This window comes from Canis lupus, chromosome 24 (assembly GCF_011100685.1).
Source record: "Canis lupus familiaris isolate Mischka breed German Shepherd chromosome 24, alternate assembly UU_Cfam_GSD_1.0, whole genome shotgun sequence".
In the NCBI taxonomy this organism is placed as follows: Eukaryota; Metazoa; Chordata; class Mammalia; order Carnivora; family Canidae; genus Canis; species Canis lupus.
Genome location: NC_049245.1, coordinates 31,183,639 through 31,207,729, shown reverse-complemented (window position 1 = coordinate 31,207,729; position 24,091 = coordinate 31,183,639). Strand labels below are relative to the sequence as shown.

Below are 24,091 nucleotides of genomic sequence, written 5' to 3'. Positions count from 1 at the left end.
AAGCTTGCTCTCTAGCTATTTGAAGCACTTTTGCTCTCTGTAGGAATTTCTGGGGAGTCAAACTGTTACAAGTGCTCACAGCAGGAAAAAGAAAGACAGGATTGGTCTGGAGATTGCTGCCTGAGGATGAGGCGGAATTATACTAAGGGGTCACCTCACCACCTACACGTTGAAGGAGAGCGTAGGCAGGTCCAGGGTAGTTGCTGCTCAGGACATGTATATGGATGGCTCACGGGGGCTTCTCCTTGAAGTGCTTTGATGCCTGGTTGGAAGGGACCAATGCCATCTCCCAGCTCAGCTCCTTGAAGGCCAGACTTTCTCCCTCTGGATTTGGTTCCAGACTTTGTCAGCAGAGAGTGCCATCAAATATGAGACACTTATTCCTGGCTTTGCACAGGTGAGGTACAGGGTCAAGTAGAAAGAGGGCATTGGTAGTTTCATATGTGAAAAGGCTCATGGATGAAAACTGGTGTGTGTAACAACCTCTTCGCAGGAAAAATAGTCTGAATTTAAACACCTGATGATGCTGATAGAATTATTTGGAAATAAATGATATGGGATTAAAGGCTCAGTACCTTCAGATATTCTGGGTTTCAGCTTCAGGTAAAATTTAGTGTCATTCTTCCTCCCTGCTGGGTTGCAGACAGGCATATTTTTTTTGTTTCTTTATTTTTCTTCAACATATTGTGCACACATTGCAAAATACCTATATTTTAAGTGTACAGCTTCATGAGTCTTATACAACCCAGTCAACATTCCAAAATTTTTATGATCCCAGAGGGTTTTCTCAAGTCCTTTTCCAAGCATTCACCTGACCAGAGGTAACATTGTTCTGATTTTTATTATTTTATCACCCAGATCAATATGTGGTTCATTTCAGTACTCCAGAAAGTTCTTTTGTGCCTTATCCCAGTGAGTACCTACTCACATAGGTAACTGTAATTTTAACTTTCATCATCATAGATTAATTTTGCCCCTTTTTGAACTTTTCATATAAACAGAATCATCATGGATTCTTTTCTTCTTTTGCATAATGTAATTTTGGGATTGGCCCATGTCGTATGTGTCAGTAGTTCATTCCTTTTTCCTTACTGTGCAGTATTCTGTTGTATGGATGCACATCATTTGAATGATCCATAAGCACACACCTGGGCTTGGCTCATCCTCCAATTTCCTCCTCCTCCTCAGCTTCTGAATTACCTTCTTTTCTTCTTACTCCTCTTTCAGTCCTTGAGTGAAAGCTAGTATGTGAGCGGCTGATAACCAGATTGTGTCTGGTTTGTTTACTGCTGAATCCTCAGTGCTCAGAACAGCGTGCGATAGATAGCAGGTGCTCAGTGTTTGTAGAATGAGTGAACTAATGAATGTTCTGAATACCTAGTTTTAATTGTTTACCAGTCTGGCCCTGGGTAGTACCTTCTCAAGCATCTCAGAACTATAGGACCCCCAAAGGCATTCTCTCTTTGCTCATAAACTTAACATGAATTGCAGGCCCATGGGTTACAAGCTCTCTCTGCAAGAGCTTCCTTAACCTCTGGACCAGATTAGGTCCCTTCATAGGCTTCATAACTGCCTCTGCCACCCCTGTCATGACCCTCATTCCATTTTATTGTCATTGCTGCTTTAATTGACTGCCTTACCTTCTCATTCCATGCATCCAGAGAGCCTGCATTTCTCTCTACCACTAAAGTCCACGTACTCAGCACTCTGTTTGGCACCTGAGAAGCATAGAGTATGTACTAGTTGGGGTTTCTTTCACAGAGAGTTCTGTCAGGTTGTTCATCTTAAAACCACGATAGTTAGACAAAGCCCTTCGTGAAGAGAAGGGTGAATTTGAAAACAGCCTCTGCTATGGACTGAATGAATGTGTGTCCCTCCCTTTCCAAATTCATATATTGAAGCCCTAACCCCGGATGTGATGGTATTAGGAGTTGGCAGCCTTTGGGAGGTGATTAGGTTTAAATGAGTTCATGTAGGTGGAGCTCCCGTTATGCAATTAGTGCCCTCATGAGAGGAGGATGAGACCCAAGATCTCTCTTTCTCTACCATGGGAGTACATAACAAGGAGCAAACCAGGAAGAGAGTTCTCACCAGGAACTGAATTGGCAGACATTCTGATCTTGGACTCCCTAGCCTCCCAGACTGTAAGAAATAAATGTCTGTTGTTTGAACCACCTAGTCTTTGGTATTTTATTATAGCAACTCAAGCTTCTAAGCCAGCCTTTGTAGAATATGATATGATCTATATATACAATGAAATATTACTCAGCCATTAGAAACGATGAATACCCACCATTTGCTTCAACGTGGATGGAACTAGAGGGTATTAGGCTGAGTGAAGTAAGTCAATCAGAGAAGGACAAACATTATATGGTCTCATTCTTTTGGGGAATATAGAAAATAGTGAAAATGGAATAAAGGGGAAAGGAGAGAAAATGAGTGGGAAATATCAGAAAGGGAGACAGAACATGAGAGACTCCTAACTCTGGGAAAGAACAAGGGGTGGTGGAAGGGGAGGTGGGTGGGGGATGGGATGACCTGACCGGGTGATAGGCACTGAGGGGGGCACTTGACGGGATGAGCACTGGGTGTACTATATGTTGGCAAATCGAACTCCAATAAAAAATATATATAAAAAAAGATTTCTACTTAGGATATAGCATTTCATGGGTAGGATCATGTTTTTATGTATAAAATGTTTTAGCCCAAATGTTAAATCTATGAACGTGTTGGGTGGGTCATGGCCATGAGGACCTACCTACACATTTACTTTGTGTTGTCCCATGGAATCTTAGCATGTTTATCTTGACCCAGATGATTGGGAACCTGGAAGCACTCGGTCTGTGAACCTCACATCAACTTCCATTTCCTTACATGACTATACTCCCAACTGCTAGCCCCTTCAACAAAGGGTGGCTTTGGGTTCCAAAGAAGTGTAAACTATTATGGGCATGTGGTCTGCCAGGAGGATCTCTGTACATTTCCTTTATTTTCAACATAGCCTCTTCAGGAGTTCATGTAAAGGCTTTAGAAGGGCTCCTGAATTTCTGAAATGGTGGGTGTAACTCTCAGTAACAGGCTTATGTGCATTTTCCTGGGAAGAGAGGCTGGAATTTCTCACCAGGTCTTTGCAAGGGTCTATGCATCCTCAAAAGTTAAAAACTACTAGGGACGTTTCCTCAGGATCATCTTTCTGGCTAACTACATGAACATCTGAAGCCCAAGAAGCAAAAGGCAGAGGCAGGAATGCTATGTGGACCCTGACTTCTGATGCTCTGCCCCCACCTCCTTCTAGTTAATAGGCCATGGACCCTTCTGGGCCTTGGTTTGCATTCTGAAGACTCTAGCTATTGGATTAGATGGCCTCCTAGATTTCTTGCACTGTCTGGTTGAGTAGTTCATGTTAAAAGAGAAGAACTGACAAACGCAGTCTTTCTGTTCATTTAAAAAAGGGAGGTGTTTACCCCCCCAAAAAAAATAATAATAAAAATAATAATTGCGTGTCTCATCCCTACTTCTCTCTCTGAGCCACTCGAACATGTGACTTATAAAGAATGCCAATTATAAATCAGAGGATTACTAACAAAAGAGAAAACAAAACAATAATCTGGTGGTTGCTTAGAGCCAAGTACCTGAAGTGCTATGATGTATTTCATGATAATCTCTTGAGGGGACAGAGGGAGAGAAAACAGCATTGGCTAGACTGCACAGGGACATGTGAACTCCTAAGTCATTTGAGATGGAGACATTTATTTACTCGAGGGAATGTTTGTTACTATATTGTACCTACCATCAGAAATACGTGGCAAGAGACCAAACATTTGGCAAGCCTGGTACTTTATTTTCTTTCTGATGGTCAGCACTTTAATGCTAATGCCTGAAATAGAGCAAAAACCATGGTGTAAAGTCGATGGGAGAGAGCTTAATGTGGTCACTTGGGCAAGCCCCAAAGTATTGCAGTCTGCTGCTCTTAATTCTGTCCAGGGCCAGCCTGTGAATAATTATATTAAGGAGTTGGGCAGAGTCATCACAGAGCTACAAAATACCACTCTTGGGGCCTCCCTGGAAACTGATGGGAACTCTGGAGAGTTGACAATGGGGATCAGAGAGTCTATATATTTAAAATGCACAAAGGATGAGCCCAGAAATTATCTGCCTGCTAACCTAACTTCTCTACCTGAAACAAATTATCCAAAAATCAATTTGCAAACACCTTTGAGATAACAAGGCCTTGAGTAATAACCTTCATGGCTTTGTAAAGAAAAGCATCTAGCTTGACTAATCTGCTTAATTTCCTTCTCTGACCAAATGGCAGGCTTTAATAGAGGCAATCTGAAGTTGTCCCTTAAGATTTGTTTCAAGTCACACTGAGAAAATATTGTCCACCTCTGTTTCATAGCAATTATTCTGTCTCTGGAGAATCTTTGTGGCTAGGTAATTAATTAGAAAGCAAACACAGAATGAGTCTGATCTATCCTGAAGCTCTCACCTGAGTTCCACAGTGAAACCTGTACCTGCCTTACCCACCTGCATAGCCCAGAGGCCCTCCAAAAGTTGTATTTCACCCCTAGATGCCTCCTCCTCCCTCCACTTCCTAATTCTACTCTGGTTATCACTAAATTGTTCATACCCATTGACAGATTCGATTTCTGTTGGCAGTTGCTTCCAAAAAATAAAAATAAATAGGAGAAACTGGAGTCATTTGCACAAAGATGTTCACTGCAGCATTATTTACCACAGCAAAACTTGGAATAACTCACTAGTTAATGTGATTACCTGACAGATCTTTCTGTAGATCTTTAAGACAGTGATGACAAAGTCTATGTTGTAAATGAAGTCTTTAGAATGTAGTAAGTGAGGGAAGAAAAACACTGGGTCTTTATGTTGCTGTAGCTGGATGAAAAAGGCTTAAATATATGAACAGAAATTGGAGCATGGAGAAATATAAATGGTTGTTACTTTGGGTGGTAGGGAAGGGGGCTTATTTTCTCTTTATTCTCATTTTCTATATTGTTCCACTTGCTATTTTTTGCTACAGACAAAATTGACAAATATATCCACTTTGATTTTTAGAAAATGAACATTTTAGAGGCAAACAGCTTTCCAAGGGAATATCTGGCCTTGGAAGGGATAAAGATGTGGGTTCCATCCTGCCTTACCTGCTTCATGATCTCCGTTCGGTGCCCCATTGCTTGGGTTCTTTGTTTTTATCCATCAGACTGGAAGTGATAATGTCCCAAGATTCACACAAAGTAATGCATATGAGATTTCTTGGTAAATAAGGAATACAAAGTTAACGTTAATTTCTGCAGCTTTGCCAGTGGACTAAGGATTGCCAGAAAGACTCACCATAAGTGCTGTTGAAATTCTGATTTATTTAGCTGAGGAAATAGAATTTAATGGGGGAGGGCCAACCCAAAGCAGATGCGGGATAACTCCGCATGACTTTTCCCTAGACCCTCGATTCTCATAGCGGACACTGTGTCAGTGACACTCTCCCTCCTGGAGGGATCCCTCTGGAGTTCAGGAAGAAGCTGAATTTTTGCTGTGCCATCATCCTTTTGCTACTTAGGCTCACAGCACTATTTGGGGAGAGCTTCCACTAACAATCTGTGTGTTACTATGAAAGAAACGTTTGTAAACCTCAGACTCCCCTGGGCTTTGAACCAAACTCCACTTTAGTAAAGACATGTGCTCGTTTGAGGATAGAAAGCAGAATATTAATCCAGGCAGCTTTGCTGTATTCTAGAAAAACCATTTATCCACAATTGCCTTCTTTCTTTACTGTCTTTAAATGGAGGAGATTTGGTAGTGTGGAAGAAGAAATACTGATTCAGGTATTTACATATAATTTGAGGAAATTCCAGTAGGATATGAATGGAGTTATGAAAGGGATCTGAGCTAGTGTATATGGCTCCCTGGAATTCTGTCCTTGTGTGTACATGCTTGGATTCTTCTCTGTAAACCACTTGGGTCTGACATCCTTTGCTGATTGCTTGTCTTCCAGAGCCTCCCACACCCATTGCCCCCCCAGAGCTGCTGGCCGTAGGGGCCACCTACCTGTGGATCAAGCCAAATGCCAACTCAATCATCGGGGATGGCCCCATCATCCTGAAGGAGGTGGAATATCGCACCACTACAGGCACCTGGGCTGAAACCCACATAGTTGACTCTCCCAACTATAAGCTGTGGCATCTGGACCCTGATGTGGAGTATGAGATCCGGGTGCTGCTCACACGACCAGGGGAGGGAGGCACGGGACCACCAGGGCCTCCCCTCACCACCAGAACCAAGTGTGCAGGTAAGAACTTCTTTATGACTACATTTTGAGAGGTTGGAGTTCTGTGACAGTCATTTCTAAACTTCTTTGATGGGAGTGTGCTTCCTTTTGTGAAGAGCAACAGTCAGGGTTTTGGTCTTGCCTTAGAGGACCTCCTGGCTCTGGTGTCAACTCTGGAGATCACCTGGCTATGACCATGATTCATAGAGCCTCTTGACTCCAGCTATGTCATGGAGAGGTTCCTGGTTCTGACACTGTGTCAGTGGGACACTGGTTCTGTCTCTCCAAGGACTTCTGGTGCCTCTGTGTGTGTGAGGCTTCCTAGTGCTCAAAGTGACCCTGAGGGCTCCTGGCCCTGTATGCCTTATAAAGGTCTCGTTTGCCCTATATCTCAGAATGCTCCTGCTTCTTGTTACATATCTTAAGGTGTTTGTGACTTTGACTTCTTGTTACATATCTTAAGGTGTTTGTAATTTTGACTCCCTTGGCTGGGCCTGTGACCCTGATGAGCCCTTGGTTTTTGTAGTTTCCCTGAGGGTTCCTGGTCCACATTCTGTCTCTGAAGGGTTCCTTGTGCCAACTATCTTGGGGCCTCCTGATTCCAGCCTGAGAGTCTGGACTGGGACTGTCTATTCAAGGGCCCCCTGAATTCTGTATCTCTGTAAGCTCCTGGCTCAGGGTACTCTGGGGGCTTTGGCTTTAACAATTTCTCTGAAGTTTTTGGATGCCGCTCTAAGAGTTTGGTGTCTGGGACTGTGTCTTAGAGGATTCTTTTGATCCAACCATTTTGTATCCCTGGGGACTCCAGGCTTCTATGGTGTTTCCAGTAAGGAACATTGGCTAGGATTGTATCTCTGACTATATCCCTAAGATATTCTGGCTCCGAACATAACTCAAGAAGTTAACTCAGTGTTTTCTTTTGTTTTTTCTTTCAAATCACATTATTTATATCATCTCATTTTTCCTAAGTAACCATTTGATTACTTTTATCTCATATATATGTAAAGAAATAGAGACCCAATATTTTTTAAAACTTTTTGTCCAAACTAGAATTGACCAGTGGCACAGTCAGAATTTGCATTCAGGTTTTTCTGACTCAAATGCCATTGATCATTGGTCACATCACATGAAAACAAAGAGGCATGCGCCATCAGCATGGAATACAGAGGTGAGGCTCTTCCACGGGGTTGGAAAGTACTCTTCACCACCACTGTTGCCCACACGCTTCGACCTTTCTGACATACACTTGAGGGTATGTAGGGAAGTGGCACAGTCAGAATTTGCATTCAGGTTTATCTGACTCAAATGCCATTGATCATTGGTCACATCACATGAAAACATGGAGGTATGCATCATTAGCATGGAATACAGAGGTGAGACTTTTCCACGGGGTTGGAGGAGGGTATGCAGGGAAGTGGCAGTGTGAGCCATTGGCTTCCACTGGGAAAAGGGTCACTGATGACTTCTGCATGGGAAGAAAAGGACCCATCATGACAGTGACCCCGTGGAACAAAAAAAGCAAAACAATTAGTTCTATAATGTGACATATATGTCCTCAAAATTCACTGTGGTATGGGAAGGTATGTAGCAGAAATTATCAGGGTTATGGGAAAAAGTGGAATTGGGGCACAGCACTCATACTTTATCAGCAACACATTTAAACAGTGGCAAAAGTAGGTAAAAGCCATGGCACAGTTTCATGTATATAAATGGTTTGGGATACGCATAAATACTGCAGCGTATATGGGGTATTTCCTTGAAGAGATTGCAAATTTGCTTTGGAAGTGTATGTCAGAAAGGTCGAAGCGTGTGGGCAACAGTGGTGGTGAAGAGTACTTTCTAAATATGGTGGAAAGTTGTGGATGTGGCTTTTAGCACGCCCAGTGAATGGACATAGCAGGTTAATGTTTGAGGTGGATACAGGTTCTGTGTATCCCTGCATGGTTCCGTTGAGCTGGGTGTAGTTTTCTGTTTCAAAAATGTTTTACATACAGAATCACACATAGCAGATGTGACATTCGTGTTATGCTCAAATTGTCCTCTAATATGTCAGTCGTGTTGGAACACATTCGTGTTGTCAAAACAAGAGCTATAGCAGAATTCACTGTAATCGTTCCTGAGTACCTCAGTAGTGCATCTCGATGGCATGTAACCCAAGGTTACTGAGGGTGTCCATTGCTTGGGAATATTCCTTTGAATATTACTGAGCCACTGTGATAAATGGAAATGCCATTTTCTCGATTATTTTCAAAAGTGGGCCTTTTGTAAAATTCCTTATTGAAACCTTATTATGAAACCTACTATTTCAGAAGGACATAAGATTTTGTTATTAAACCAGGTAATACCTTATCTCAGTTTTGCAATTCAATATTCATCCATAAAAGTAATTGATTTGATCTTGCCAGTGAGACTTTTCTCTTTCCGTGGGGTAAATCTAAGAGTTTCCTGGGTTTTTGATCTTTATAAATGATACTTAAAGCACTTTAGCAGCCCCCATGAACTTATTTGCTGATGATCATATAATACATTTTGAAATTCAATCACAAGATGATCATCTCAATAAAAATTTACAATCTATTGCAAACTGTTGCCATGGCTTTGTAATGGATTTTACATGTTGAAAACACAATTGTGTGACTATCACTGTAAAAATTATGAGTTGAAATGCTGTTTGTGGTTTTATATTTCAAAAAATGTTGTTGTTTAAGTAAGTTACAGCTAAAATCTTGAATAACCCACATTTTACAAAATGTGTCATCAAGAACATAATCTTCTTTCCCACATTGCCAATGATGGTAGAATGTTCTTTGCCTCATAATTAATTTTTAAGAGGATTCCAGGGCTGGTATCCATTTGTGGATGCTGTTTATTGGGGTGGGTGCTCTTAGCTACCCCCCTTCCTTTTTCTATTATTAATCGCACTGGAAATGTACTCATTATTTTGCAAAACAGAAAATGAGAGAATGTGGAGTGTGGAAGGTATAATTTCTGCCCAGAGGAATTTACAGACTCAGTTAAGATTCCAGCAAAACAGCAAAAAGGGTAAAACGTAAACATAAAGTCGAATATTGAAATAGCATGCTTTGTGGAGAGAAACCGGGTCACTGTGGAAAGGCAGTAGGCAGTGCTTTTAAAATGCTCAGAGCACTGGTTCTCAAAGCATAGTTCCCAGACCAGCAGCATCAGCATTACCTAGGAACTCCTTAGAAATGCAAATTCTCAGACCCCATGCCCTGACCTAATGATTCAGAAATTCTGGGAGTGGAGCCCAGAATCCTGTCCTTTAAGGAGCCCTCTGAGTGATGCTGAGACACACCCACACTGAAGAACCCCTGGTACAACTGTGCCACACCAGCATGCCACTTTCATGGTGTGCCCCTTAGGTTGCTTGATCCTTACGGCAGCTCTGAGAGGTAGATGGAAGGAAGACTGTGGCTCAGAGTCATCAGACCAAGATTGCAGATCGATTCAGTGTTTAGCGCAGAGTCTCTTGGCCCAAGGGACTCCCCATCATGTGGTTTGATGGGGTTTACTCTCCACGCGTCCTTTCGAGGGTGGGCTTGGATGGTAGAGCAGCTGACAACTATGGAGACCAGCTGCATGCTCTCATTCACTGCAGCTGTAGGCCTTTCCTTCAAACATCTGCTGAGCCACTTCCCTGTGCCAGACTCTGTGCTCAGGCTGCAAGTGAGTGTAGCTCAGGAAGATAGCAGAGGGCCAGCTCAAGGGCAGGTGGGATGTAGACTGGTTCATCTAGGTCTGACAGGCCACTGACCAGGTATGTCCTTGGTGCATCAGGAGCGAGGTGGGGATTGTCAAGAGTTTGGCTCCAGAGCAGCATTCTAACCCAATAATCTGGAGCTCGCCTCAGAGCGTGACTCTTAGCCAGTTAATTCAAAACCTAGACAGACTATCTAGGAGAGAAGAAGAGGGCCAGAAACGATGCTTCTAGGCTTCTGGTTTGGATGGCTGAGAGACGAGTGGTGGAACTGCTTTTCAACATGGAAAACCAATAGATGGGTTAGGGGCATGGGAGCAAGTTCAGGCTTGAAGATGTTGGGTTTGGAGTAAAGATGATGCATAGCAGATGATGGCACATGGAAACCTGGAGCTCAGGAGAGATCAGCGGGCTACCTCTTCATCTTCCCTGAGAGCCACCTGATTGCACCTGCATTTTAGAATCAAAGGGACTTCTTAGTACCAGTGAAAGCAGCCTGATTTTCTTTCTTCATGCTACTCCCTTGAGATGCCCCATTCATTTGTTTTTTTCATTCATCACCATGTTCTTTTGCTCAGTTTCATCATTTGCCACCCTTCCTGAGATACAGGCGTGGGGTGCATATGTAATCATGTACATCAGAGTGCTTTGAAAAGCTCAAAATACTCTTCAGATGCCTGTCATAAAACAAATTGTTATTGGTTGCTGCTATTGTTCTGGATGTTGTGGTTATGAATTGTTAAAACGGGAAGTTAAAACAGGAATTGTTAAACTGACTGGTATGTGAAGGGGTGGGGCATATTCTTTTGTTCTTCATCATCTCATAGGAAATCCAATTTCAGAACCTGATGATCCTAGTTTAGACTCTCAAAGGTTTTCTTGTCTAGAAGGATGGGTGGTTTGCCCTGGCACATCCTCATCAACAGACATCCAGGGATAGGAGTTGGGTCCTCGGAGGGCTGTCTGTTGCCAACCCAGTCTCACCTTGAGTTCTGTCTCTGACAGGAAGCTCATGCTCTCCCATAGCAGACCATCTAACTGCTGTGGGTCCTGGGGGGTTACTCTTGCTCTCTACCTAATGTTAGCCAGTTATCACAAGACCCTGGATGGGGTCCTGTGTAGGAGCGGAGTATCCTTTAGGTTCAAAAGAACACAGGCTTCTGGCATCAATATCTGGATTTCACAAGGAGGGCCAAGGTCCACGGCATTGAGAATGGGACCAGGGCCAGCAATTGGGAAGGGCAGTGAGACAAGGAGAAGTGAGAACACGCCACCAGGCCAGTTCATCTTTTCTCCAGGTAGTGCTTTCAGTGGTCTGAGCACCTGCTTGGTTGATGCCTTAAAACTATCACCCAGCATCAGACAGGAGAAATTCTCCCTTATCGTCACCCAAATCTGCCTCCATGCCACACTCCCTTATTTATGGGTCTGGTTTTACTCCCAGGAGACAGATCCCCCCTTATCTCAGATATAGATGTTCAGCAGTCCCGTGCTCTCTCTCTTATGCTCTGGAAATCTCTTCCCTTCATCCTCAGAAGCCCTGCTTGAGCCAGACTTTAGGCAGTAACTGTTGTAGAACCACAAAGCAACAATCTGGAAAGCCAAGTGATCCTAAGGCCCCCCCACCTCTGCTCTGCCACCCTGTGATTGCTTGCTCCCTATAAATCAAAGGCCCCTTTGCCTGGGTACCCACTTCATTGTGGTCTTGCAGAGTTCAGATTTTCCAAGTGAAAAGTAACTTTGTGCAGCCCAAAATGTGACACACACTGCTGATTTGGAGGGCTTTCTTCCTCTTCCCTTCACCTGAGGTTTGATTGCACATTATATTTTATTTACATATTTATGGATTCCTACTTGAAGTGATATCTGTCTGTCTCTTTTCTCTAAGGGAATAAAGAGGAGAAATTCAAATTGCTGGGCTCAATGAAGTGAGAGTAGTCATTAGAGTTTAGTGAGAAGAATGGAGGCTTTAGAGCCAAAAAAATTCTCGTTTTTATTTCAAGCTGGTACTTGCTGTCTGGATGGCAGTACACCTGTCTGTGCCTCTCTTTCTTTTCTTCCATTTACAAGAGATTACAATACACTTTTGTTGTGAAGTCTCAATGAGATAAGTTATAAGCCTAGCAGAGAACTGAAAACATAGAAGCCCCTTCATGAACATTATTTGGAAAAAAAAAAAAAGTCTCAGGCCTAGGAAGAGGGTGTCAGAATCTAAACCAATTCCTTTCGTTCTGGTGTGATGGACCCTGTTGTAAAGGACTTCTCTAGTGCAGTTTCTTTACTTTCTCAGATAGTGATGGGATAGTACAGCAGCTCTAAGCTGTAGGGGAGGCTTGAAACAAAAGGCTTTGCAGGCCAAGGCTCTGGAGTCCTTGACACATGCTTGCAGGGTACAGAGGTGGCTACAGTGGTACCTGATATGGGGGCCCCGGGTGGAGATAGGAGTTGCGCTTTTTCCAGTTTTGTCTTAGTCCCAAGAGAGAAAAGCATGTTATCCAGACCCGTCTCCTTTCTGAGAGGCCGCCAAGGGTTACAAGCGTGAGAACTTGCAAACAAGGAATGGAAGTGAGTCCTGACTCTTGTCAGTGAGCATCCTCAGGTGGGCTCTGTGTTTTCCATCCAGCATGCAGTTCTAGGGCAGGGTGGAGGGATTAAAAGAGGGATCAAGGGTCTAGAAAATCGAACAAAGCCATGTAACTGCCTAGCAAGGCCTTTTTGCTTTTCTTTTTTAATTTCCGTAGGCCTTAGCTTCAATGGGGGGTAGCATTGCCTGGCCTAACTCTTAGGGCTCTGCATTAGAAGCAGATGGCACTTGTTTCTGAGCAGGATGGTGGTGTGAGCCCAGGCATCTAACTCCCATCTCTGTCCCACCATAATCCTGGTGAGATTACCCAGAAGTCTCAGGGAAGCACAGCAGGATCAGCCAATGGCAGTCAAATCACCATCCCATCCAGAGTCAAAGCAAAATCTGGAGCCCAATGGAGAAATCTCCAACATGGTGACAAACTAGGGAAAGAGGGGCTTCCATGCACGCCCCATCATGCTTGAAGGGACATTGATTCCAGAGTCGTGCAGGTGAGCACGCATACTGAAGGCACCCACAGAACTTGGATTATGACAACCACTTGGGCAAAATGATTTGGAAAAGTGATACTCATTCTTCCACCTCCCTTGCCTTCTCCACTTCTTCTGTGGCTTCCTTACCTCCTTCCTCCCCCAGGGCATCAGACCATGGAGGAAGGAGGAGGGGATGAAGAGGGAGAAAAGCTTGCTTTCCCCTTACGTGGTTCAAGAGTTGCGGCACGGGGGCAGCCTCGGTGGCTTAGCGGTTTAGCGCCTCCTTCAGCCCAGGGTGTGATCCTGGAGACCCGGGATCGAGTCCCACGTCAGGCTCCTTGCATGGACCCTGTTTCATCCTCTGCCTGTGTCTCTGCCTCTCTCTCTCTCTCTCTCTCTCTCTCTCTGTGTGTGTCTCATGCATAAATAAATAAAATCTTAAAAAAAAAAAAAGAGTTGCTGCATGAACCCAGGGGTGTCTGTATGGGAGCAGGCCTCTGCAGGGGCATGAGCTCTCCCTCTCCTTCTTACAGACCCTCCCCCCTCCCTCCCTCTGCACAAACCACATCTACTGGGGCTCCTCACTTGGTTTAGGGAAGATGCGACAAGGTAACGCCTTCTTCCCTTACACCTGTTCACAACCTCCAGGAGTCTCTCCTCTCAGTCTGTGCAGCCTCCTGGGTCCAGCAGGGCGCCTCTTACAGTCTTGAAAAGGACATCTGGAAGCGCCTTGGCTTTTCTCTGGAGAATGTGACAGGACTTACTCCTTAACCTTCTTGGTTTCGTAGCCTTGGGTAGAATTCCCAAGTAACAAGAAAAATCCCATTAAACATCCTATTACTTTTAGATTTTTCTGTTCCCCCATGATCCCTAGAGAACTAGGGCCTGGAAGGTAAAGTACAATAAAGGAACAAACATAGCCTGGGAAATACTCCCTGATTCTTCCTAACCTTAAAAATTGACATTGGAAGAAAAAATGAGCCACAGAGAGGTAGTATGAATGATAATGAGAGCTAGTATGTTTGGATTTTTATTGTTTATCAAACTTCCTGGATTAAAAAAAATAGCTCCCAAGTACTTTAAAACTGGAGGTCAGTCATTCCTCTACCTGTGAAAACCTTGAGCCAACAATGCAAAGAAGATGGATGATTATAGTAATTAGAACCACAATAACCTAGTTTGAGTTTCTGTGATGTGCAAGGCCCATAGCGTTGAGCTTGTTTTGAGGATTTTACTTGTAATTCTTGCAGCAAACTACTGGGGTGGGTATAATTTCTTTCACTGGCTGTCTGGAAGGTAAGTGACTTATCCAAGGCCATTTACCTGACGAGGTGGCCTAGCTGGGAACCAAGCATTTAACTACCTAGGTACAAAACTCGAGCTCTTTCTAAAATGACCCCCAGAATTCAGCATCATTATGAAAGCCTAACTCACCATGACCAAGTTGAGTTTATTCCAGAAAGGCACCGATTAAAACATTGAATATTGGAAAAACTATTGGTATAATACTTCATATCAGTATTAAAGGGTAAAAACCATCTGATCTCCAGAGAACCTGAAAAGTAATTTGAAAAAAAATCAGCTTTCGTTACTGATCAGAATTCTAAGCTAGGAATGGAAAGGGACTTTTTTTTTTTTAATTTCTAGGAACACATATTCTTATAGCCTCAAAGCCTAAGAGAATAAACCAAAAGGGGGGAAAAGAACGGTTATTAGGATTACTAAGAGATTTGATAGTATGGTCAGACACAAAGCAAATAAGCAAAAATCAATAGCCACATGCCAGTAATATCCATATAAAAATACAATGAAATGTATCCTGTTCTCAAATGCAATTAAAATATAAATACTTAGGAGTGAAATCAAGAAATGTGCCGAAACTATGTATGAAATCATACATGCCAGAGAAGCAAACTAAGAATCATACTCTTAACTCTACAGAACATACTGATGGTCACCAGAAATAGGTGGGGGAAATGGTGATGGGGATGAAGGAGTCAACCTGTCATGATGAGTACCAGGTGATGTATGGAAGTATTGAATCACTTGTATACCTGAAACTAGTATTACACTGCATGTTAACTAAGTTGAATTAAAGTTTTAAAAATTTAAATATATAGATACATAGATAGTCAGATGGACAGATAGATAAATGAAACTTCAGTGCATATGTTCATACTTTCCTGTTTCTAGTTACAGTCTTGACCTCTGCAAGAAAAAAACAATCTTAACCCTTGTTACAAAGGCAGTAAATAAGTAAGTAAGTAAGTAAATAAAACATTGCTGTTTCTTTTATCCAGGATAACTACATTATTTCTGCATTACTGATTAAGAAAGCTAATAATTTTTAGAAAATACAGGCAATTTCAAACCTCCCACCTAAAACTTGAATATATATATGATTTATGACTAATATTCCCAAGACTATTATAATGAAATATAAAGTAGATAAAAGTGAGCTACTAAAGTTTATAAAATTTTGTAATTCAAAACACCTATACTTACCACAATAAATACAACATTTTTCATAAAAAAGAAAACACACACCTGCAAAACTTTACTGAGGGATGATAAAACAAGACCTGAAAAAATGGAGAGTTATATCATGTAGTTGGGTTAGCAAATTTAATATTGGGGGATTATCAATTCTCCCCAAATTAATTTATGGGTTTAATTCTGTTGCAATCAGAACCCTAATGGGATTCTTTTTGGAACTTGACAAAGTGATTTCAAAATTGATCTGAAATAATATAGAGGAAAAGGCAATATAACACTTTAAAAAAATGGTGTGGGGGACATTTCACCGTGAAATATCAACATGTGTTATAGCTATAATAATTGAAGCCCAGAAAAAAATCCAGTATGTAGTGAAACTAGCTGTTAAAATTTATATGAATGGAAAATTGCTTAACAAATAGTATATTTGTAATTGGTTAATAATTTGGAAAAAATAGGATGCATTGCATATATATTATGATATGCTAAATTAATTCTGAATCGATTAAGAACTTAATAGCAGAAAAAAGCAAGAACCAGAAGAAAATAAATATCGGTCTTTTATTAGGAAGGCCTTTCAGCTCATTGAAAGCAAACACATATGCCATTGAGTCAGAGTTTACAAATTTTACTATATAAAAAGAAAAGGAGGAGAAGAAAAACTATACTATATTAACAAAATTCAAAAAGCAAATGGGTAAGCAAGGTGTGGGAAAATATGACAGAATTGAGAAGAAAGGGATAATATTCTTACATAAAAGAACTCTGAGTAACAGATCAATAAAAATGTCATTATGTTGCTAGAAAAAAAAGAGGCCAGAAAGTATTGACAGGTAATTGTCATACAAAATATACGTGGTGAAGAACAAATTTAAAATGTCCAATGTCACAGGTAATCAAATAAATGCATTTTCAACCTATAAGATTACCAAAATATATTTTTAATTGGTAAAAATCAGCATTGGTAAGGAGCAATGCAGCAGTCCCTTAGAGGCATTTCTGCAGGTGGGTTAAGCGGCACAGCATATTTAGAGGACAATTCACGAGTTTTCTTCTAACGAAATAATCATTGCTGCACAAAAGGAGATGTATACATGGAGGTCGTCACTGCATTATTTATAAGGGCAAAACTTGGAAATCATTTAAATGCCCCAACGATAGGAGCATAGTTAAATAAATTCTTGTGCATGCACACAGTGGAATTCTATGCTCGTATTGCAAACCATGTATTTCATAGAATATCTAATTGCATGGGTCATTGTTCATGCTATGATAAGTTAAAAAAATCAGCTTGCGAAACTGCATATGTAATTACTCTCCCAGTTTTTGAAATATTGATACGCAGCCCACATATCAGGTGGTGAGTTTATCAGAGCTGTAAAGTATTGACCAGAATTCCCCCTCTAAGATCCTGCACCTGGTCTGATCCTGCCCCCTAGGTTCCCAGGGGAGCACTTGTGCCACCCGCACCCCACCCTCTTTCACTGCCTGCCCTGAGTTCCAGAATATCATTCTGCTTCTCCTGGCTGCCCCACCTGGACCAAATATGGAACTGGCCTCTCTCTACCATTCTCCCAAAGCTGCATGGACACAAGGCTGTTTCTTCTCTCGATGCTTGGTGGGATGCAGGCAAGGGATTGCATTACTATGCTACCAGCAAACAATTTGAAATCCTTCTGCAGAGTTAAAGGTCCTTGCAGTGGGCAGGGATTTTTTACCTTCTTCTCTCCTTCCCAGATCATCCAGGTGATGCAGAGTCTTCTTACTTCCAGAGCAGTTCCACTTTCCCCTGATTGATTCCAGCTTCAGCTCCAGGCCTTTCTTTGTGTATCTTTTCCACTGAAGTGAACAGTAAAAGGAGTATAAGGGAGAGTGGCTAATGCTGAGATCAGATCCTTTCTTTCAATGAGAACAACCTTCCCTTAAAAACATGTTTTATCTGTCCTTACGTGCGGGCACACACACATACACCACATAAATGGCATATATTTATATGTATATATGTGTGTGTGTGTGTGTGTGTGTGTGTATTTAAAAAGATTGTGGACTGCTGTAAACATTTTCTCTTTATTTTGCTGTGTTGTATGAAACGTATACAACTGAAAAGTAGGCTTCCCCCTCAGAGTCGAATGTGAATGCGAGAGGTGGTTATAAATTGTAAAGCACTCTGTATAAATGTGAGATGTTATTTTTATCATAGTGTATCATTGACATTCTTGGAAGGTACACACACTTGCTGAGCCCTGGGATGCAAACACAGCTTTATGCTGTGTTCAGATGGAGCAGGGGACGGTCTAACTAAGGATGTGCCTTATCTGAGTTGGATTCCAGGTTCTGTCGTTAGGACACTGGGCAACTTTGGGCAGTTTGCTTAACTTCTCTGAACCATTTTTCCTGTTAAATGTGGGTAATACTGCTTACCTAATTAAATAGAAGCTAGGATCATTGATATTAATAGCTAATAATGCATTGAATCTGCTTGCAGCTGCACAGGGAAGGTAAGTATAATCATCACTGTCACTACCAAAGTAGAGAGAGGTTACGTATTGCGTTGCAAGTCTCAATGATTAGGAAGTGGCTAAGGTCAGAACTCTGACTCTAATTCCTGCTCTTACCCAAATGACCATATAAGTATAAGTGATAAGTGCTTAGTAAATAGGAGCTTTTGGCAATTGAACACCCTAGAGACTCTCTCCCTATCCAGGCCCTCCTAACCTGTGAGCCCAAAGACCATCACTGCAGTAGGTTCGAGGAGCAAAGGGTAGCCACTTGCTGTGCTCCCAAAGGAAAGGGATTGATGGTGTGTACCATGAGAGAGGAAAGCCAGCCAGTGTCAGCCATGGTTTCTACATCACACCCACCATTGTCTTGACCCATGGTCATTCTGAGATACTAAGCGGAGCTGTGGCAGGAGCTCAGAGTAGAAACTGGGGCATCTTTCAGGACCCAGCAGGGAGTGGTTGTCCATCCGCCATTACTGTATAGGTTTCCCTAGCTGATGTCTTGAACCACTAGAGGCATAGGCAACTATTCCAACCAACCTGTTTCCCAGCTGTGCCCATGGCTGCTACTTCCTTATTGTCTTCTTGGTCTTCATACTTTAAAATAATGAAGTAGTATTGACACCAAAGCAAATTTTTGGAAAGAGAACATACATTCCATATCCCAATTAATATTTTTTTTTTGCTAGTGCATGTTGCCTTTCAATCACTGATCCCATTCTTACCATGTAATTATGCCCCCTGTGCCATTTATAGCCCTCTTCTGTCACTCAGCCCCATAAAGTTAATATTTTACAGGTTCTTAAGGAGTTTTCAATATTGTTTTAATGGCTCATCGTGTCCCTTAGAGTCTAATTACCATAACTTGCCAAACGATGCCTGTATTGTTGGATATTCGGGTGTTTCCAAAGCGTCATCCTCTTCCAGTCTGTATGCTTCTGTTTGAATTATTTTCTTAGACTAAATTTCAGAGAGTGAGGTATTAAAAGGTAGAGACGTCCTTATGGCTTCTGCTACGTTTCACAGATTGCTCTCAGTGCAGTAACTATGCTGTTTTATAATGATGTGAGTGCTTTCACTGTAACCTTGGCAGAATGGTGTACCATGATTTTTTTTTTAATTTGCCAATTTCATAAGTGTGAAGTGGTATTTCAAGTCTCTACAACCTTTGCTTCTACATTCTCTTCATCCTGCCTCAAATGTGCCAGCTGCCACTTTGGTCTTTATTCGTTCCTCAAAAGCCCATGGACAAGCTCTTTCCTGCGTTCAGTTCAGCCTTTGCATGAGCTGCTGCTCCCTCTCCCTGGAACTCTTTTCCCCAGCTGCCCTACCATCCTCCTTTCCAGATCCCTTTAAAGCTGACTTCACGGGAAGAGATCTTGCTTGATGCCTGATGCCCTGCTCTGAATTAGTTTCCTTCCTTTCTCGCCATTTATAACACCTTTCACAGAATTTATCCCAACTTGTAATCATCGGATGATTCGTGTGTCTTTGTTTATCGCGTACCCCTTCCATTAGACTGCACTCCCAAGGATAGCACCCACTTCTGGTTGCTAGTGTGCATAGTGGACCTGGCACATAGTAGGCACTCAGTAAATAGGTGTTAAAGGCATATTGGGAATATACACATGTGCACTGTGGAAACTTTGGAAAATCAGAAAAATACACAGAAACTTAAATGAGCCAACATGCCATCATCACTCAGCAATAAAAAGCTATTACCAGGTTGTTATTTTTAATAGTTTCATGTTCTGCATATAACTCATTAATCAGTATATTTTGGTCTTTGGTGCATGAGGTTTCAACTTGGTGTACCTCTGTGTGTCCTGTTATCCCAACCACTTGTGGAATAAGCTTAGAGCGTCCCAAACAGTGAGGGTTTGGGGAGGCAGGAGAGAGAGAAGGGGAGGAAGGTGGGAGTCTGACCCAAAGCAAGCTTCGCCAAAGAAAGCCTATCAGAGTGAGGGCCCTAACTATGAATGCCCTGGCCTGACCTAATAACCAAGCAGATGGGGAGACTCATTTTGGGAGGAAAGCTCTAGCTCTGTCTGAGTAGCCAGCACCACCTATGTTTGCAAATCCTTTATAGTACTATCTATCTATAACCTTTATAGCATCTCTATTGATCTTTACTGTGACTGCGGCTAACCTGGATGATTGCCCCATTTTACGCTGGTGGACACAGAAGCTCTCAGGAGTTAAGTGACTTTCCCTAAATCTCAAATCTTGAGATAGCTGTGAAATAACATCTCCTGACCTGAAGCTCTTTGGACTCCTGCCCTTTGGCCACTAAGGAAGATTTCTAAGTGCTATGAAAATTGGATTAGGGGAGAGGTGGAGGGATGGGGCAGAGGAGGCAGGTTCTGATTAATTGAATGTTTATTTATTTATTTTTTTTATTTGAAGGTTAAGCAGCAAATCCATTTAAACTTGGCTCAGACTAGTTTATATGGGACAGTGCATGAACTAAATACAATAAAATCGAGCCCAGAGGAATATCCCCGAGAATAAGGAAGTCAATAATGTGACCCTTATTTGCCTTTTACAGTTGGTACATGTCCTTGACTACTGTGCCCACCCCAAAGCATCTGATCAAAGCCATGCAGCTTGGACATCTAAAGGCCTCTTACAGAGAGTAAAGAGGGATCTCCCTGCCCTGAGTTTTGCTAGATTCTAAACTCCCTGAAGATAGCCTTGTGCTTTCACCCCAGGATCTGGTTAGTGTATGCAGAAGTTTGAAGGATGAATGGGTGTACATTCTCAATTAGGTGTGGCTATCAAAGCAACAGTGTTCTGTATTATAGGAGCTTTAGGATTCAGAATAAATGGGCAGCAGGACACTTGTAATATGCCACAGGAAATATCCCAAAAGCATGACACTTAATTCTGGCCTCATATTTTCAGAGACACCAGATGAGAGAGATGATGTTGGAGTGTACTGACCCAGTGGGATGAGCTATGAAACTGTTCATGTGAGCAGGTCAGAGACGCTGACCAAGATGTTTGCTTACCAGTGAGGGAGAGACAGAGGCCTAGAGTTGTTTCAGCCTCTGCTGAACATGGTGGGAAGTTTAAGGCAGGTAGCCCTTTTTAATGGCATTTTGTAGTGATGATGAACGAAATAATTTTCATCATTTTAATTTTTTTAAAGTTTTTTTTTTTAAGATTTTATTTATTTATTCATGAGAGACACACAGAGAAAGGCAGAGACACAGGCAGAGGGAGAAGCAGGCTCCCTGCAGGGAGTTCCCCTGACCCAGGACCATGTCCTGAACTAAAGGCAGACGCTCAACTGGTGACCACTTAGGCATCCCTTCATCATTTTTATTTTGGATGATACAGAAAAACACTAAAAAAGTATAAACCCCATGACTTAGATAACTACCCCAAATTTTCATATATCTCTTCCAATTAGGGTTGTTGTGGTTTTTTTTTTCTTTTTCTTTTTACATACACCTCCTTGGACAAGCTTAAACCCATATGTACCTGTAACTGATTTCTTTATTTAACAATGTGTAGTGAATATTTTCCTATGTACTTAAGTATTTTTTTTACTTCAGTTAATATAAATATGTATTGAATCACTCCATGCATCAGGTATAGAACTTGGTATTAAGTGTGTGGCATGATGAATAAAATAGACATGATCTTGGTTTTTATGGATCTTAAAGACTGTTGGGAGAGGTGTACATTGTATTTAATATATGAATACAGAAGTACACTCCAACTTCATTATTTGGGGACTCTGTATTTGTGCATTCATATACTCGCTAATATGTAGCTGTGACACTAAAATTAACACTCAGGAGTTCCAAGGCCATTCGCAGACGTGCAGTTATGGAAAAATTTACATTCTTGACTAAGGACAGAATAGGTGATGCTCCTCTTCTGTTCAGGCCTCCTCCGGTAAGCATAACCTTTTTGCATTCTGCGTAGTGTCATTTTTCCCATTTTTGTCTTTTGTTAGTGATTTTGCTGTTTAAGAATGATCTCTAAGCTGGGCGTCTGGGTGGCTTATCTGCCTTTAGCTCAGGTCATGATCCTAGGGTCCTGGAATTGAGCCCTTGTGTTGGTGTCCAGCCCCATGTCTAGACTCCCTGCTTGGGGGATATCTGCCTCTGCTTTTGCACACCCCCCAACTCATGCTTGCTCTATCAATTGTGCTCTCTCTCAAATAAATTAATAAACAAAACCTTTAAGAGAAAAATGGGTCCCTAAGCATGTACTGAAGTGTTACCTAGTGTTACTAAGAGCAAGAAAGCTGTGATGTGCCTTCTGGAGAAAGGACATGTGTTAGATGAACTTATTCAGGCATGCTTTAGAGTACTGTTGGCTATGAGTTCAATGTTAATGAATTAACTACACTTATATATATTTATATATGGTTCATATATAGTTTAATTATATAGAATGATATGTAATATTCATATGTTATAATTTATGTAGTATATGCATGTGCATATATATGCATTTATGTATAACATAAATACAAGGAGATACACACACGTGTGTGTGTGTGTGTGTGTGTGTGTGTATAAAACAGGGTTATGTTTTCACTGGTTGACAAAAATGTATAAGAGGCTCCCCAGGAGGGGCACCTAGGTGGCTCAGTACATTGAGCCTCTGCCATTAGCTCAGGTCATGGTCCCAGAGTCCTGGGGTCAGCCACATTGGGCTCCCTACTTGGCGGGGAGTCTGCTTCTTCTCCCTCTGCCTGCCACTCCCCCTGCTTATGTTCTGTCTCTCTCCTTCTTTCTCCCCCACTCAAATCAATAAATAAAATCTTAAAAAAAAAAAGAGGCTCCTAGGAACCCAACCCCATATTTCCCTTAGGAGCAATGGTTCAGTATTTGCTAATTCAGTGCAACTTTATAAAACTAACTATTGCAAATAGTGAAACCAGTTCTACATATATACAAATCAGTAAGGTGGGGGGTAGTCAGGAATGGAAATATACTTTCGGGTTCTTTGGCTCTCTTAAAATGCAACAAATAATTTTCAAGAAAAGATGAGATCATAATTCTCATAGAGATATAAATATGAACCTGACTTTATTAAATTCATTTACAAGGAAATTGGTAAGGTGTCAAGATCAGTACAGAGGCAAATCTAAAACTGGGATGTTTATGGATTGGGAATATTGACATGAATATGCAAATGGAGGCAAAATTGGCTTTTTTTCCCCCCTTGTGGGGATGGGAGGGAGATTGTCCCTCCCTCAGACAGAACCATTTGCATGTGTATAGACAAAAATGATGCTGCATTGTGGTCAGTTATCTACAATTTGCAGAGCTGTAAAATAGCTCCTTTAGAATCAGAATCAGATAACAAGGAAGCTAGTGCCACAGACAATGCATAGTTTTCCACAGAAGCACAGAATTTTCCCTACAAAGCTGTGGTAATAAATGTGATGAGCTTAGACAGTGTGTGTGGGGACAACAGAAGCCAGCCCTGAGGATTGCCACCACCAGCGTGAGGTTGGGTTGTGGTGGAGGCAGAACCAGCAAAGCAGCTGGTGAAGAACAGCTTAGAGAGGCAGGAAGAAAATGTGGAGCTTCTGGGACAACAGCAAGGCTGAGGATGGGGCAGTTGTCTGCTGTCTGAAGATCTAGTAAGCATTACTCCAAAAGGGTCCCCCTTGGATTTGGCAACCTGGTGGTCTCTGGTGACTTGGCTTGAGCAGCGGTTGAGGGGTACAAATGGGTGGAAACCAGAATGGCATAGTGTACGTGAAACGGGGGAGAGTGGGAGAAAGCAGAAATGTTTTCTTTTTTAAGGATTTTATTTATTTATAAATAAATAAATATTTATAAGAGAGAGAGAGAGAGAGAGAGTGGAGGGAGAGAGCATGAGTTGGGGTTGGGGCAGAGGAAGAAGGAGGAGCCAACTTCCTACTGAGCAGGGAGCCTGATGCAGGGATCATGACCTGTGCTGAAGACAGAGGCTTAACCAACTGAGCCACCCAGGCACCTGGAAATGTTTTGATTAAAATCTCAATATGTTCTTATATGGATGTATCATTGATTGTATTTTAACTTT

The 24,091-nt window shown here is 41.9% G+C and overlaps 1 protein-coding gene across 2 annotated transcripts in view; it reads left to right on the top strand.

Annotated features, from left to right (window-relative positions):
- PTPRT (protein tyrosine phosphatase receptor type T) overlaps nt 1-24,091 on the top strand; it is a 1,032,653-nt gene that overhangs the window by 438,679 nt on the left and 569,883 nt on the right. For both annotated transcript variants that reach the window (XM_038572341.1, XM_038572340.1), the window contains exon 7: nt 6,008-6,301. In XM_038572341.1, the coding sequence (XP_038428269.1) occupies nt 6,008-6,301 (294 nt within the window). The remainder of the gene's footprint in view (nt 1-6,007; nt 6,302-24,091) is intronic.